This window comes from Rhinichthys klamathensis, unplaced genomic scaffold (assembly GCF_029890125.1).
Source record: "Rhinichthys klamathensis goyatoka isolate OS25496 unplaced genomic scaffold, OSU_Roscu_1.1 h1tg000060l_1, whole genome shotgun sequence".
In the NCBI taxonomy this organism is placed as follows: domain Eukaryota; kingdom Metazoa; phylum Chordata; class Actinopteri; order Cypriniformes; family Leuciscidae; genus Rhinichthys; species Rhinichthys klamathensis.
The window spans coordinates 3,082,648-3,096,883 of NW_026606605.1; the positions used below are offsets into that span (position 1 = coordinate 3,082,648).

At 37.6% G+C, this 14,236-nt stretch overlaps 1 protein-coding gene across 2 annotated transcripts in view; it reads right to left on the reverse strand.

The window, feature by feature from the left end:
• The window catches only part of vps50 (VPS50 EARP/GARPII complex subunit), a 143,308-nt gene that overhangs the window by 66,517 nt on the left and 62,555 nt on the right, over nt 1–14,236 (reverse strand). For both annotated transcript variants that reach the window (XM_056249694.1, XM_056249693.1), the window contains exons 14-17: nt 3,535–3,626; nt 3,328–3,422; nt 2,820–2,918; nt 512–602 (exon numbers count right to left, since the gene is read on the reverse strand). In XM_056249694.1, the coding sequence (XP_056105669.1) occupies nt 512–602; nt 2,820–2,918; nt 3,328–3,422; nt 3,535–3,626 (377 nt within the window). The remainder of the gene's footprint in view (nt 1–511; nt 603–2,819; nt 2,919–3,327; nt 3,423–3,534; nt 3,627–14,236) is intronic.

Genomic DNA, 14,236 nt, shown 5'->3' on the forward strand with positions numbered 1-14,236 from the left:
TCCAGGGTGTAATTTGTTTTGAGACGGATGACACCCTGACTAGGAGAGAAAACAGCTTATGTTGGAATACAATCAGTGATGATGCTTACCCTCATTTATCAAGTTGTCAAGCCTTTCCTGAGATTTAAAATGCATATAAAAGCGTCCCTAATACGGCAAGACGGGGAAATATGAAGGAAGATGAACTACAAAAAAAGCCATCTATTTGGTTAGAAAACCACCCACTGGAGACACATCTCATTTCCTGCAATGGGTCACATAAAGAACACTTTTTGACCCGCTTACCATGAGGATTGGACTCTAAACAATGCTCATTATGCAGGAACGTGTGTTGATATGCCTTTGGCTTGTAGCCAGTCGTTTCAAAGCGCGCACGGAACAAAAACTCTCCGACTCATCTTCATATGCAAATTTGAAATCTCAAAAGACTGATGCCAGTTGCCCCAGATCAGTCATGAATAAAAGTCACATAACTGCATTTCAATGTCTTATCTGTGGCATTCAGACTTACGTGGAGCTGGGCAATACTGAAGTTGGACTTCACAGGGCACAACTCCCAGGTTTCATTTTCAAGAAACATCCGCAACTCCTCCAGGCGAGTTCTGCAAGGGTACAAAGAGAAATGACAAGAGGTTGGCTTGTGTCAAGTGAAGACCCTTTGCCATTCAACTTATTGAAAAATGAAATGGGCTGGCAAAAACGGTTCAAGGAAAAGTCGATCAGTGAAGGAGGTTATAGGTAGTGAGAATGATGAGCGTCAAAGTGGCCCGCTGCCAGACAAGGTCAATACCAGCAGCCTTGTAGAAAATGTCTACATCAAAGTGGAACATTATAAAAGTCCATCAACTAATCTCTAAAGAACATACCGGCAGTTCACACGATCACAAGTTGGTATCTAAATCCAAATAAAGTGCATCCGGTGGCAGGGTGTTTGACATTTGAAATACCAGCTCTAGTCACATCTTCAATCCATGATATTTTTAAAATGCATCAAATTTAAAGCACTTGAAGGAAAAGCAGACCGGTTTTGTCCTCTAAGCCAGAGGGCACAAATATATATTGTAATGGCACAATGTGTTAATGGCGATGCAGTGACAGCAGAGATTAAGCATTCAGAGGACTGACAGATAATCGCTTTATGGATGCCATCCAACTGCGTGAATAATCAGAAATAATGGTAAGATGTCCTCTTTCAAAGTCCTCCACCTCATCGAGCAGAAAAGGTCTTTGTACTGCTGACTACAGCAGGGGTTATGGACATTTCAGATTTGTTCAGACAAACAGTAACAATCAGATTTTTTGGTTTAACTGACTCAAATCACTTCAGTATTTTTTTTTTTTGTGTGATCACCAAAAAGCACATGAAATCAGATGTTTTCCTAATTCCTAAGTGCGCAATATTTGAACTCGGTCCGAATACGCTCTCTCTCTCTCATTACTCATATAGTGAAATATACAACATTCAATGTGTAGTGAATAAGTCAGCAGTTTTGGACAGTATGTGCTTGAATGGGTAAAATCACTTTGTCATTTGTTTTTTCACGCATCTTGCGATTTCAGCACAATGATAAGATGTCATGAAGGATATGAGCAAAATGAGGCAAATTTTCCAGTTTGCATTCCTCTCGATGACAGCTACTCACAGTTGTTGTCTCTCGGCATTGGTTTGAGACACATCATTACTATAGCAGCTGATGTAGATGCACCGGATATAGCGCACAAAATCAGATTTCAACACTTGCACAATGACAATGTGGACAATCAGTCCTGTAGATCAGATTTGAAAATCAAATCCAATTTGCCAGCAGTGTGAACAAAGCCCCAGTTGCCTGTCCTCTCATCATTTCAAGCCACAATGCAGAGACTAGAGTATGTGACAGGTACTTCAACAATTCAGCATTCTAGATATATTATAGCAAAATACTGAGATACAGATGATATCCACATGCAACCACGTGCCATGCTACCTTTTGAGCCACAGGAACACTGTGACATTGACAACATCCAGATTTTTTTAGGCATGTTTGTAGTGTTAACCTATTTGCATAATTGATTTAGTCAATTAAGCACTAAAACAATTCAGACAGCAAGTACAAATAAACAAGACTATCAGTGGCCACAATACAGTTCTGCAGGAATGAGTTCTAAAACCTGGAAATACATTTTTGGAATTCCCGTTCCATCGCCCAGAAGTCAACTGTTTTTTTTTTTAAATGGGTTTTTGTTTAAATGCCTGAAATAAGATTAGCAAAAGCTCAAGAAACTTTCACGTTTTATTCTACGGCAAAAGATGCATCAGAAATACCAAACTCAAGATTTTTTTAAAGCTTTTACATGTCTTGAAAAACACTTTTGCTTCCAAGTGGCTAAATGGGATTACAGAGATTGTCTGGGATACGCATGGATAAATCATTTATAATAAATATTGCAATACTCCAATTTAAACAAGTCAATTTTGATTTCATGGTGACTTGAATGGTTGTGACGTGGAAGTCTTGGACGGTGGTGTAGTGTTTTTTATAGCCAACCTTTAGCTTTTTACTTCTGCCAATTATATCTTGGCTCCAAAATTCATTCAAAAGCGGTGTTCATTTATGACGATTATGTTGATGAACAAAACATGTAAGAATCAGAAACTTTTGTTGGTCACAAAGCTTATTTTCTGCAAAAAGTCAATGGGAAATTCCTATTGGCTTCTTGTTGGGGGAACAAACAAATTACAGCATTCCCTGCAGAACTCGTTCCATTTTTAGTAAACCCCTCCTAGAACTAATAGTGACTGAGGTCAACTGGGCCATGAGCCATTTACTGTATCTCACCGGTGATAGTTCTTGAAGTAGTTCACACTTTGTCTCTTAATGGACTCCTGCAACACCTCGGACTTGCTGCCGCAGAACTCCTCTCCCACCTGCATCAACCTGTCAATTGGGAGAGAAAAACAGAAAATAAACAAGAGAAAACAATGAAATGAATTAGAAAGTGGTTCACTCTTCTAATTAACCCCAAAGAGTTACTTCGCATCACGTGTCCCAGCGAGGGCAGAAAATGCCGCCTCCATTCACACAAGTCAGCGACCCCGAGGCCGGATCAATACAGAGGGCTGTGGTTTCACACACAAAAATGGCCTTTTAATTGAGCTCTGTTAATGGGGATGACCGTCGTCTCTTGTTGAGGAACAAGCGGTTTCATTGATGCCCCCTGGCCCCCTTTTCTCTTTAGGGGAGTTTCTCATGAAGCAGAAGTGATTGGGGGTGGGGGGGAGGGTAGTGGTGCAGTTGGTCCCTGCAGGCCAATCCAATTAGCACTAATGAGGAAGTGGGTCCCTACCTGCTGATAACATCCAGAACCACAATGAAGTCGTCGTACTTGAAGTTGGACATGTCTGTTCCCAGCAAATAGGCTTTCACTTTCAATTGGACGTCCTGGGGACAGAAAGAGGAGGACGTGAGGTGGGAGGGCAAGTCATGAAGCTAATGGCGGAATGGAAAACAAAGAAAAAAAGAAAGAAATAAAGTAAATGAGCACGCTCCCTACCTGCCAGATTCGCGTTAAACCATGTTCCAGCTTCTTTTTCACATAGCTGCGGTCCACGATGGATTCATCTGAGCCCTCTGCGCTGGAATCATCTACAAACAGGAGATCCTTACAGTAAATACAGTACTTCAGTATACTCATTATATGCTATTATGACAGGAGATCAGGTTAGTCTGTTACAGTCTGACACACATTTTCATCATTTCGCACATTATCTTCAACTAAGATCCTGTTTTCTTCAACTAAAAATACATGCAATTTCAGCCGGACTGAAAACAGAACACAGCCATTTTAAAAAATTTTTTTAAAAATTGTGCTTTTGTTATTTCATTAGTTTTTAATTTTATTTAGATTTCATTTATTTAATTTTTTATTTCAGTTTTAGTTTTTATTTATTACCAGTTAATAATTTAATACTTAATCTGAAGTGCTTCAGCTTAAACTTATATACGTTTATTGCCAATTCATTTCTAATTTTCATTTAGTTTACATGACTATATAAACTATATATTTTAATTTATTTAAATTAACAGATTTTTTTAAATAGTTTTACCCTGCCATGGCTCTGACATTGTAACATTCTTTAAAATATCGTGTGAAGTCCCGAGTTTTTATCACAACAAATAACCATCTCAAGATGTTGCAAATCCCATTTAGAACATTTACACTCCATGAAAGTAGATCAGAACAGATAATGTTTGCAAAACCGCACCAAGTGCTCTCAACCCTTTGACTGCTGCATCAGTGACAGTCGCAATTACAAGGAGATTTCAGATTGCTATGCTAATACAGTAGTAACAATGACATTCTCAAACAACAAGGTTGTCAAAGATGGTTCATTTTCCTACTTTGAAGTTTGTTCAATTGGCTCACTGCAATAAGGACCACATGGTGGAACCAGGTAGCAGGAAAAATAAAAGGCGTACCAACACCACTGAATGCAGGGTTTTTCCTGCATTGAAAATATGTTGGCGGCCACAAAAATAATCTTTGTACTGCCAAAGATTTACTTAATCATTTAATTCTGCCGTTCTAGAGTACCAGCTGCTTAAAAATGCTCCTGTGAGTGTTTGTGTAAGCGCTCTGTGAAGAGTCTCTGAGAAAAGGTTTCTATTTACAATGCGTTTTTGCAGCATTGAGCTTTGTAGCGAATCACAGACATATCTGTTGAGCACGTGAATGCAATGGCCAGTTAGATGCGTTTCATTTAGTCAGGATCTGCTCAAAATGGCGGAGTTTTTCACGATCGCGAATCCTTTCATTATAACCAACATTATAAACACGATCTCAATAAGAGATTCATTGCACAGCACATAGACAACTTCATGATTATTACGGGAGTTTTCGCAAGAGTGCAGCTTTGTGTCTCTCGTGTTGTAATTGACAGCTTCAGTGATTATAATGGCAGTGATCTTTGCTCGTTTTTCTGTATATATATATATATTTCTTCATGCTTCTAACTGGACATTGCAAAATTTCTGGATTTGCAACAGTATATAAATGCGTGATTGAATCCAATTGACAGTGATAATAGCAATGGATGGGGAAAAAAAAAAACAATCTGATACTGTATGTCAAATGATTGTGAATAAAGTCTTGGAGAGTAATTGCAAAACAGACCTGCCATTTTTTTCTATGTAATGTGTTACTTTGTTGTTCATTTTATTACTTACGTTTCAAATTTACAATGACTTTTTACATACAAAATTACAGATTTTGAAATGTAACAGTTCTAAGGACTTTGTTTTATGACAGTGATTATCTTTTATTTCATGAATAAATAGGATAAGTTGATATTTTAAAAGGTTTCTTTGCATTTATTATCAGTCCTGGGCTTACAGTTCACGTGTGTGTGGATGACCGTGTTCGTCTACCACCACCGAAGACCATTGTTGACCCAGGAAAAACCCTGACCATCGAATGTCAGATACAATATTCACAATACCACACTGATGCATAAAACCAGCCTTCAGTATTAATGCTACTAAATCCATCCAGTCAAAAGAACAGGGTGGTTTCTCTATCATTTCTTATTAAATAATATTTAAAAAAAATATTGGTAATAAAAGAATTAGTTATTTTAATTAAATTATTTAAAAAAACTGAAATGTACCCTAAAACTCTAACACAGTATAAATTCTAAATTGTATAACTCCTGGAAGTAAAAAGAAAAAAGTACTTTTTTTTTAAAATTATTATTAAAATAAAGACCTATAGGGTGTTTGACAATCCTTTCCTACAATAATCAAACTGATAACAAGCACCTCCTGCAACAAAGCAGCTGTCACTCTTCATCAGGGGAAGTGCTCATCCTGGCAAACCAAAGTGAGTTTAATCATAGAGGACACCTATCGGAGTCATCAAAATTTACCACCTAGATGTGCATCATCTATCCTGACAGAAGCCGTATCCGTTACGTGACATGAACCAGGAACCTTGGAAATCTCCTGCGTCAGTTCATTGTGAATTCACAGTGCTGCTTTTCATTGCTTTGGCCATTATGCATCTGCTCTAATGCAAAGAGAAGGATACTTACGATGAGAATGATGATATGACCTGCAGAGACGAGCGCAGCAAGATATGAGTGTATTAAGAGCGTGAATGTGGGCGACTGATCTTAATGTCTAAAAAGGCACAGCGTGACTGAGAGTGACTAAATACAAAAGCCCTTCAGGTGGGATTTATTCTGGACTGATACTCCAGCAGGCTCTTAGTGATACAACATAATTATTGTCATTGATGTGCAGATTATACAAACAGTTCAACCTCAGCACTCTCGCTGTAAGTCATCTCTAGAGAAAACAAACAAACATTCACACATGATCCTCCTGTGCAAAAAGCCAAAGCCTCTAAACAAAGATTGCACCTGTCTGACATTTCTTGCCAGATACACTTATATGGCACTGGTTTTACAAAACCAAACAAGTCCATTTTGCTGTCAATTTATCTGTAGCACCAATGTAGTATCTGCAAGGTTGTACTGTAGAGCAAACACAACTGAAACGAAACGAAACAAAACAAAACCACAACAAAAATTCAACGAAACAAAACAACAAATTAAAACAATTACAAACAAAACAGAGACTAAATGAAACAAAGGCACAGAGTGACTGAGAATTCTAGGATATTCATGACAAAAAAAATAAAAAAATAAACTGCAACAAAACAAAGACAAGATGAAACAAAGGCACAGTGTGACTGAGAACCGTAAGACATTCATGACAAAACGAAACGAAATTAAACAAAAACCACAACAAGAACCAAAAATGCATCAAAACAACAAATAAGAAACAAAAACACAGCGTGACTGAGAATCCGAAGTCATCTCTAAATAGAAAAACAAGGAGTTCCTGGAGTCACTAAGCAATACGCTGATTTCACGCAGCCGTTATTTTGAAATCGAAAGTGAGGCTCCGGTGGGAAGTAAACCGGAAGTGCCGCCTTTAATCACAGGAGAGTCGCGAATGCGTTGGTGTATTGTTGTGTTTAATGTAGAAATGAGTTATTCTAAAAATGAACATACATTTCTTTCATACTTTAGACTATATACAGTGAAATTAATTTATATTAAAAAAAAAAATTCTTTTAGGGCTGGGCAACGATTAATCACGATTAATCGCATCCAAAATAAAAGTTTGTGTTTACATAATATATGTGTGTGTAGTGTGTATAATTATTTTGTATATATAAATACACACACATGCATGTATATATTTAAGAAATATTTGCACATAATTAATATTATATATAAATATAAATATTTGATATATTAATAACACATTTTTCTTAAATATATACACTACCGTTCAAAAGTTTGGGGTCGGTACGATTTTAAATACTTTTAAAAGAATTCTCTTCTGCTAACCATGGCTGCGCTTATTTGATTAAAAATACAACAAAAATCAGTTATAGTATTAAATATTATTCCAGTGTAAATCAGCTGTTTTCTGTGTGAATATATAGTAAAGTGTAATTTATTCCTGTGATCAAAGCTGAATTTTCAGCATCACCAGTGTCAGTGTCTTCAGTGTCAAATGATGCTTCACAAATCAGTATAATATGAGGATTTGATGCTCAAGAAACATTTATTATTATTATCAATGTTGAAACAGTTGTTGGTCTGTCAGTTGTACAGTTTTTTTTTTTTTTTGGATTCTTTGATGAATAGGAAGTTCAAAAGAACAGCATTTGTTTGAAATAGAATCTTTTGTAACATTTTTTTTGTAACATCGAAACGAGCGGTTTGTGTGAGAAAACGAACAGTATTTATATCGTTTTTACCTCTTGTAACGCACAGACCGAAGCGCCGGCGCCATCAGATCACTTGGACGTGGCTGTGTTTACAAGAGGTAAAAACGATATAAATACTGTTCAAAAACTTACATTTACGAGTCATTAAATCATGTTTAATTTGGACTTCTCTGTGCATGCTCTTTGAGGAAGTGACCATAGACCTGCATTATATGACTGACAGACAAGAACGGTTTGACCTAAAAATATCAAAATTGAAACTACAGCGGAAACAAAGACACCTACATCTTGGATGCCCTTGAGGTAAGCTAAAACATATCAAAAATTAATTTCAAAGTGAACTATCCCTTTAACTAGAAGCATTGTGAGCCTATGTTGAGAGAAACCATCGGTTCCAACGTTTTTGGAAGAAACAGCCCAGAACAGCTCCTGAAGGGGCACCAGATTTGGTTTCAACACCCTGTCGGTGGAAAAGGTGTAAATAAAACAAGGCACATGTATCGTGGGACTGTTAAAGAAAACCTTCAGAGAAGACCTCAATACTAGTGAATGATGGTGTGTTCAGTGGGCTCTTGCACAGCCAGCAGACTGATGTTTGGTGCTTAGAAATTAGATATAGGGGAAGAGTTTTTATATTACAGTGCTCACTTAAACCCCAGAGCCAGAGTCATCACTCAAGAGTCGTGTCTGTGCCGACTTCACGTCTCATCTTAGGACCACTGGAGAGAAGGAAATAACTCCCACAGTGAAAGCAAACCAGTTTCACATTTTACATAAGTGCATGAAAAACATTCCCTCATGTATACTTTAAAAACTGGATTTGCCTCACGCTTCATACGCTCCGCTCTAGTTGTACAGATTCCGGCTCTAGAACACGAAAAACATTGCTATTTCACACAAGCCAAATCCACAGAGCTCCAGGCCACCTTTGCCCTTTTCCTCGCTCGTAATATGAAAGCTTTTATAAAGTCCCTATCGCTAATGGGAACTTTCCTGAACCCCAAAGGGAAAGAGCATTCAAACCGCATAGTGAGAAATAAACGAGGTGGAACAAATGCTCTGTTGGTGTGTGTGTGTGAGCAACTAACACCTCTGAACGCCACATCACAATCCAGCACCCAAACAGTTATTTCTACCCTTCATAGTTTAATATCTACACACTGAACAGAGATGGGGGGAAAAGAGAGGAAGGAAGATATTAAACCAGAGTTGAAAAAACCCTTCCTGTGAGACCTGGCTCATACAATTACAATAACAGTATCAGCTCAAACGCTTACTCAGTGAAGTGAGAGAGATTCAGGTATGGAATATTGAGAGCGTATTAAATGCAAAATCTTAACGCTTGAAATAAACAGTGTGTAAGGCGATTTAAATGGTGTTACTTTATTGGTTAAAGGTCAAAACCCAATCGCCATAATAAGCATATCTGTGTACATTTTAATATGGGGGGAAAAAGGTGATCATTTCAAATCTCAGTGAACACAATATTCTTGAACTGATTTGTGATATTAATTATGCATGTAAACAGACTCACTGATAAGAATATAATACTTTCTCCGTGACGGCTGTACAGGATTTTCGCTGTCAGACGTGTGATGGTTTTTAATCAAGGATGGTCTACGTACATCATTACACTGACTTTGTGAGCTGTAGAAGCTGCATTAAGTAGTTCAAAAGAAATTGTGACCTTGGAGCAAAGAAGAGAAGAGCATTTCTTTCTGCGCATGATTATATCTAGGCTATGCTTTCTTCAGAAAATATAGCAGCAGGATCAATAACATGCACTTTGACAGTCCCATGGCTGAAACATCGTTTTTGAGCTTTTGACTTTGACCTACACAGTGGGTAGTTGCAAAAGTCTGAGACCACTAGTGAAAATGCTTTAATTCTGCATATTACTAATATTAAGAAAAAATATTTAATTACAAAATGTTTTACCAGCACAACAATTCAAGCAAAAAAAATTACCGAATAATGTACACGCATTTCCGAAAAATGAATACAAGAAAAATTGTGATGTAAAACAAATCAAGTTAAAATATGTGTCCCAAAAAAAAGAAATATATATATTATTATACATAAAATGCAGATTGTGTCTCGGACATTTGGATGCCAATGTCTGAAATCTAAAAGAGCCAATTTGAACCTTTCCATTTAAATGTAAATGAAAGAACCGCTAAAGGTGTTTCTTTTTTGTCAGTTGCTTAAAATGAAGTTCTTTTCTAAGCTCCTTTCATTAAACCTGCAGGGCCGGAGCTCCTGGAGCCGAATCAAAGAGCTCCTTGGCTCTTGGCAATAGAGTTGGACTTTTCCCCAATCATTTCAGTGCATGAGGAGCGCAGCTATGCAGAGCCACAGAGTAAATCACTGCAAGCACACTGTTGGAGAGGACAAGAAAAACATCAACTCTCTGGCAGAAACTCCTCACACACACACACACACACACACACACAAAGCAAAACGGAATGAGCACACATTCGCACACAAATAGCCAATAGCACATTGTAGACATTTCAGCATCCCAGGGAAATGTTGGGAAAGGAGAGGGGCAGAATAACCGGACAGACCGTTTGAGGAAAAAGCAATGAGCGGAGGAAGATACAGATCATGAACTGAGCATGAAGCCAGAGTCACTCTCACTAATGATTGGTAAAAATGCAGGACCGGCAGAGCAAGAGTAATGAGTTTACACTGGAAGCCGACCGTGTATGAAAGTGTCTTTACTTTGACGCACTGCCGTCAACTTATACTCCCTTACATCTAACTGACCAAGGACTGTGGAAGAGGAACATGTTTGTTTTAATTAGCTTATCTAAAATGTTGGCATTGTTGGTAATAAATGACTCATATTACTCTTTTGCAGGCTCTTGTTTACTGTACTTACACACACACACACATATCCACCCTATAATTTACAAAACAAGAATAAGAAAATAATATTTAATAAATAAAGAAATATCTTTATTTATTAAATAGTTAGAACTACATTTCAAATCACTGCAACTCAATTAAATTTTTTGGAGCATTGCCCTAGCGATTAACACACAGACAAAGAATAGAGTTAAAGAATCTTGACGGTAGCCATTACCCATTAGCCATGATATTAGGGGAAAAAAATACTATGGAAGTCAATGGCTACCGTAAACTTAGCCATTCTTCATGATATTGTAGACATTCTTCAAAATATCTTCTTTTGGTGTTCAACAGAAGAAAGAAAAAGAAGAAAAAAGGATAAGGAACTATAAAAGGAACTATCCCTTTAATTATCCAGCATGCGCAATTAATCCAATTAAAATTTGAAATGATTGGCAAGCCTAATAATGTGTCCTGCCCAACTCAAGACTGAGGCTCATCTCCTCTGGTGACCCTGGCAGGGCAACAGCTTGTTTATTCAGGAGGGATATCAAGGGTAAAGTGAAATTGATTACTTATAACCTTTCTTCCTGGAAAATATGAAAGGGTGCAGGTGTACAACTGTAATTCACTACGAACAGCAGGAAATAAGATTCTATTAAAAGATGGTCAGGTTTCTTATTAAAAGCAACAAAAAAACAAAAAAAACAATGAGAAAGTGTTTGACCCAATCTGACAGGACAGCCTGACACTGGAGGGCTAATTCTCCAACAGGAATTAGAGATAATTCAGTTCAGCAGGAAAGAGAGAAAAAAAAAAGGTCAGAAGCAAATCATCATTAACGCCTCATTATATCTTCATGAAATAAACAAATACATCTTGGTCATTTAAAAAAAAGACCACACCATCATTCAAAACATATCTACTTAGGTCCAAACCAAACCAAATCTATTATTTAGATATACAAAGATGGTGCGTTCATTTTTACTACGAATGGGAGAAAGCGCAACGTGTAATATGGCAGAAACAGTCAGTGTCCAAACGCATTGGCTGGTCCAGCCTGAAATATGCTTTTTAACACTATTTGAGCATTAAAAAACAACTTTTATGGGACAGTTAATGTCAGATTTTGTTGCTGATTTAAAATAAGTTATTTAAATGTGAGTAGACTTGGTCTTGGATGCCCAAAAACTTTTTGGACTTCCAAACTGAAAATGTACATCCAAAGAACAGACTAACCACTCTTTTCACTCTTTCTAAAACAGTTTTTAGCAGTCACTTGTCATCGCCCACTGATATGACTTTCAATCTTTATTTGAAGAGTCAAGTTACTTTCAATTGATGATTTACTCTATTTTTGATCGTAGACATCACTTCTGTGATTGTCACGTCTAGTTTTGGTTTTGTTTCATGTCTTATTTTTGTGGTTTTCACAGTTGTTATCCTGCCTTGTGCTCCCCTTTGTCATGCGATTCCCTTGTCTTGTGATCATCTCATGTGCTGCCTTGTTTAATGTGTTCTCATTGGTTCATTGTTTAATCCTGTTCACAGGTGTGTCTTGTCAAGTCTCTTGTCTTGTTCCCTGTTACCTCTGTTCGTGAGTTTCATGTTCATGGTCAAGTTTAGTTCATGGATACGTTACGTTTATCATCAAGTTTAGTTTAGTTATCGTTTTCTTCACATTCTGGATTTATTTCAATAAATCTCCCCTTTGATTTCTCTCTTCTACTGGCCTCAGTGAATCCGTTACAGAGATAATTTGATTATTGTAACAGAAATAACAATACTTTGTGGTTGAAAAGACTGTTCGTGAAGCGGTTTCATACCTATGCATGAACTATACATACTCTCTCTGGATCAGCGGCCGCGCCAACACAGATTTGAATGTTCGCTGTGATCGTACTTGACATATTTGAATCGTTGTCATTTAGGAACAATATTGCATAGGTGTTTGAATCGAGATTGCTGTCATTTAACTATGAACCGTGCAGCTCTAACAGCAGCCCTGCTTTCTTGAGACTAGAAGTGGTGATTTTATGCTTCGGGAGGATCATCCAAAAGCAAAATTGTACGGTAATTCTTTCTCAAACAGTCCAGTATCTCCGTTTCAAGTCAATGACACAAGGGAGGCATTAAATACACCAAAACTGTTGAAATTTTCACTTCGAATTTGTTCTCATTTCACATTTGACATTGTCCTCATGAAGACAAATGGTTGAATTGTTCAGGAATAAAAGCGAAGGATGATTTACTGCCTCGTTCAGAAAAAGCATCTTTCCCAAAGTTCCCAATTGCTCCATTCCCACTCAACAGAGCCAAACCTCTAAAGCAGGACCTTTAACTAAAGTTACAACATCTTCTTACTCAAGCACATACACATAAGACCAACGGCGAGCAGCTGTGCTTTCCCAAAGACAGACACCATCAATCAAAACTGTGAACCGAACACCAGAACCGATCCTTAGAAACATCCTGCCAATTCAAGGTCTAACTTGCATTCTAATTAATTACTTTTGACCGGTTTTTCCACACATGGTTGTCAGTGATTACACACCTTGTGAAATTAGATAGCAAAGCAAGTCACAGGCCAGCGGAGACAATTTACCTGTTGATGGCTCTGACAAATAAGAAGAGGGAAGTAAAGTCATCTCGACACGGACCAAGACGAATGCCGTACGCAACGGCACGCAACAACAGCTGTAATTGTCAATTTCACACAGGGATTGGTGCATTATTCAATGTTACGGACACACGTAAGTAGTTAAGCGTATCGGCCTCCTCATCATATACTGCGCTAACTGCAGAACAGATTATCAACTGGATGCATGTAAATAAATTAAATGTTTGAATTTTCCCTAAGATCATTCATAGAAACCTTTTAAATGATGCCTGGGAAATGCAACCTCATATTTAATACCATTAAAGGAGAACGCCGGCGCAAAATGAACCTTTGGTCTAATAAAACATTGGTACCTAGTCAACCGTTCTCTGAGATTTGTTTTCATGATAATCGAATGTAAAGAGTTTTATCTCTAAAAACTGTTTAGCGTATAACGCTAGTAATGGGGGCATATAATAAGTAAAAAGAAATCGCTAGTTAATACCGCTAACAAGACTCAAAATAGCCCCACACGAACACAGTAACATAATGAGGGTCCCTACATGCAAAACGAAGCATTGAGAACTTTGTAAGTGTACAGACCGTTTAATAAGAAGATAAAGATAAAGACAGTCCACTTCGTGTATACAGACAGGAGCCATCTTTGGAAAACAGTCTCGACTAATCAAACCACGAACGACGTGCTAAGTGAGCTGAACTGTATGAAGTTCAGTGAACTTCTGAACTGTATGAATGGCGTTCGTGGTTTGACTAGTTGAGACTGTTTTCCAAAGATGGCTCCTGTCTGTATACACGAAGTGGACTGTCTTTATCTTTATCTTCTTATTAAACGGTCTGTACACTTACAAAGTTCTCAATGCTTCGTTTTGCATGTAGGGACCCTCATTATGTTACTGTGTTCGTGTGGGGCTATTTTGAGTCTTGTTAGCGGTATTAACTAGCGATTTCTTTTTACTTATTATATGCCCCCATTACTAG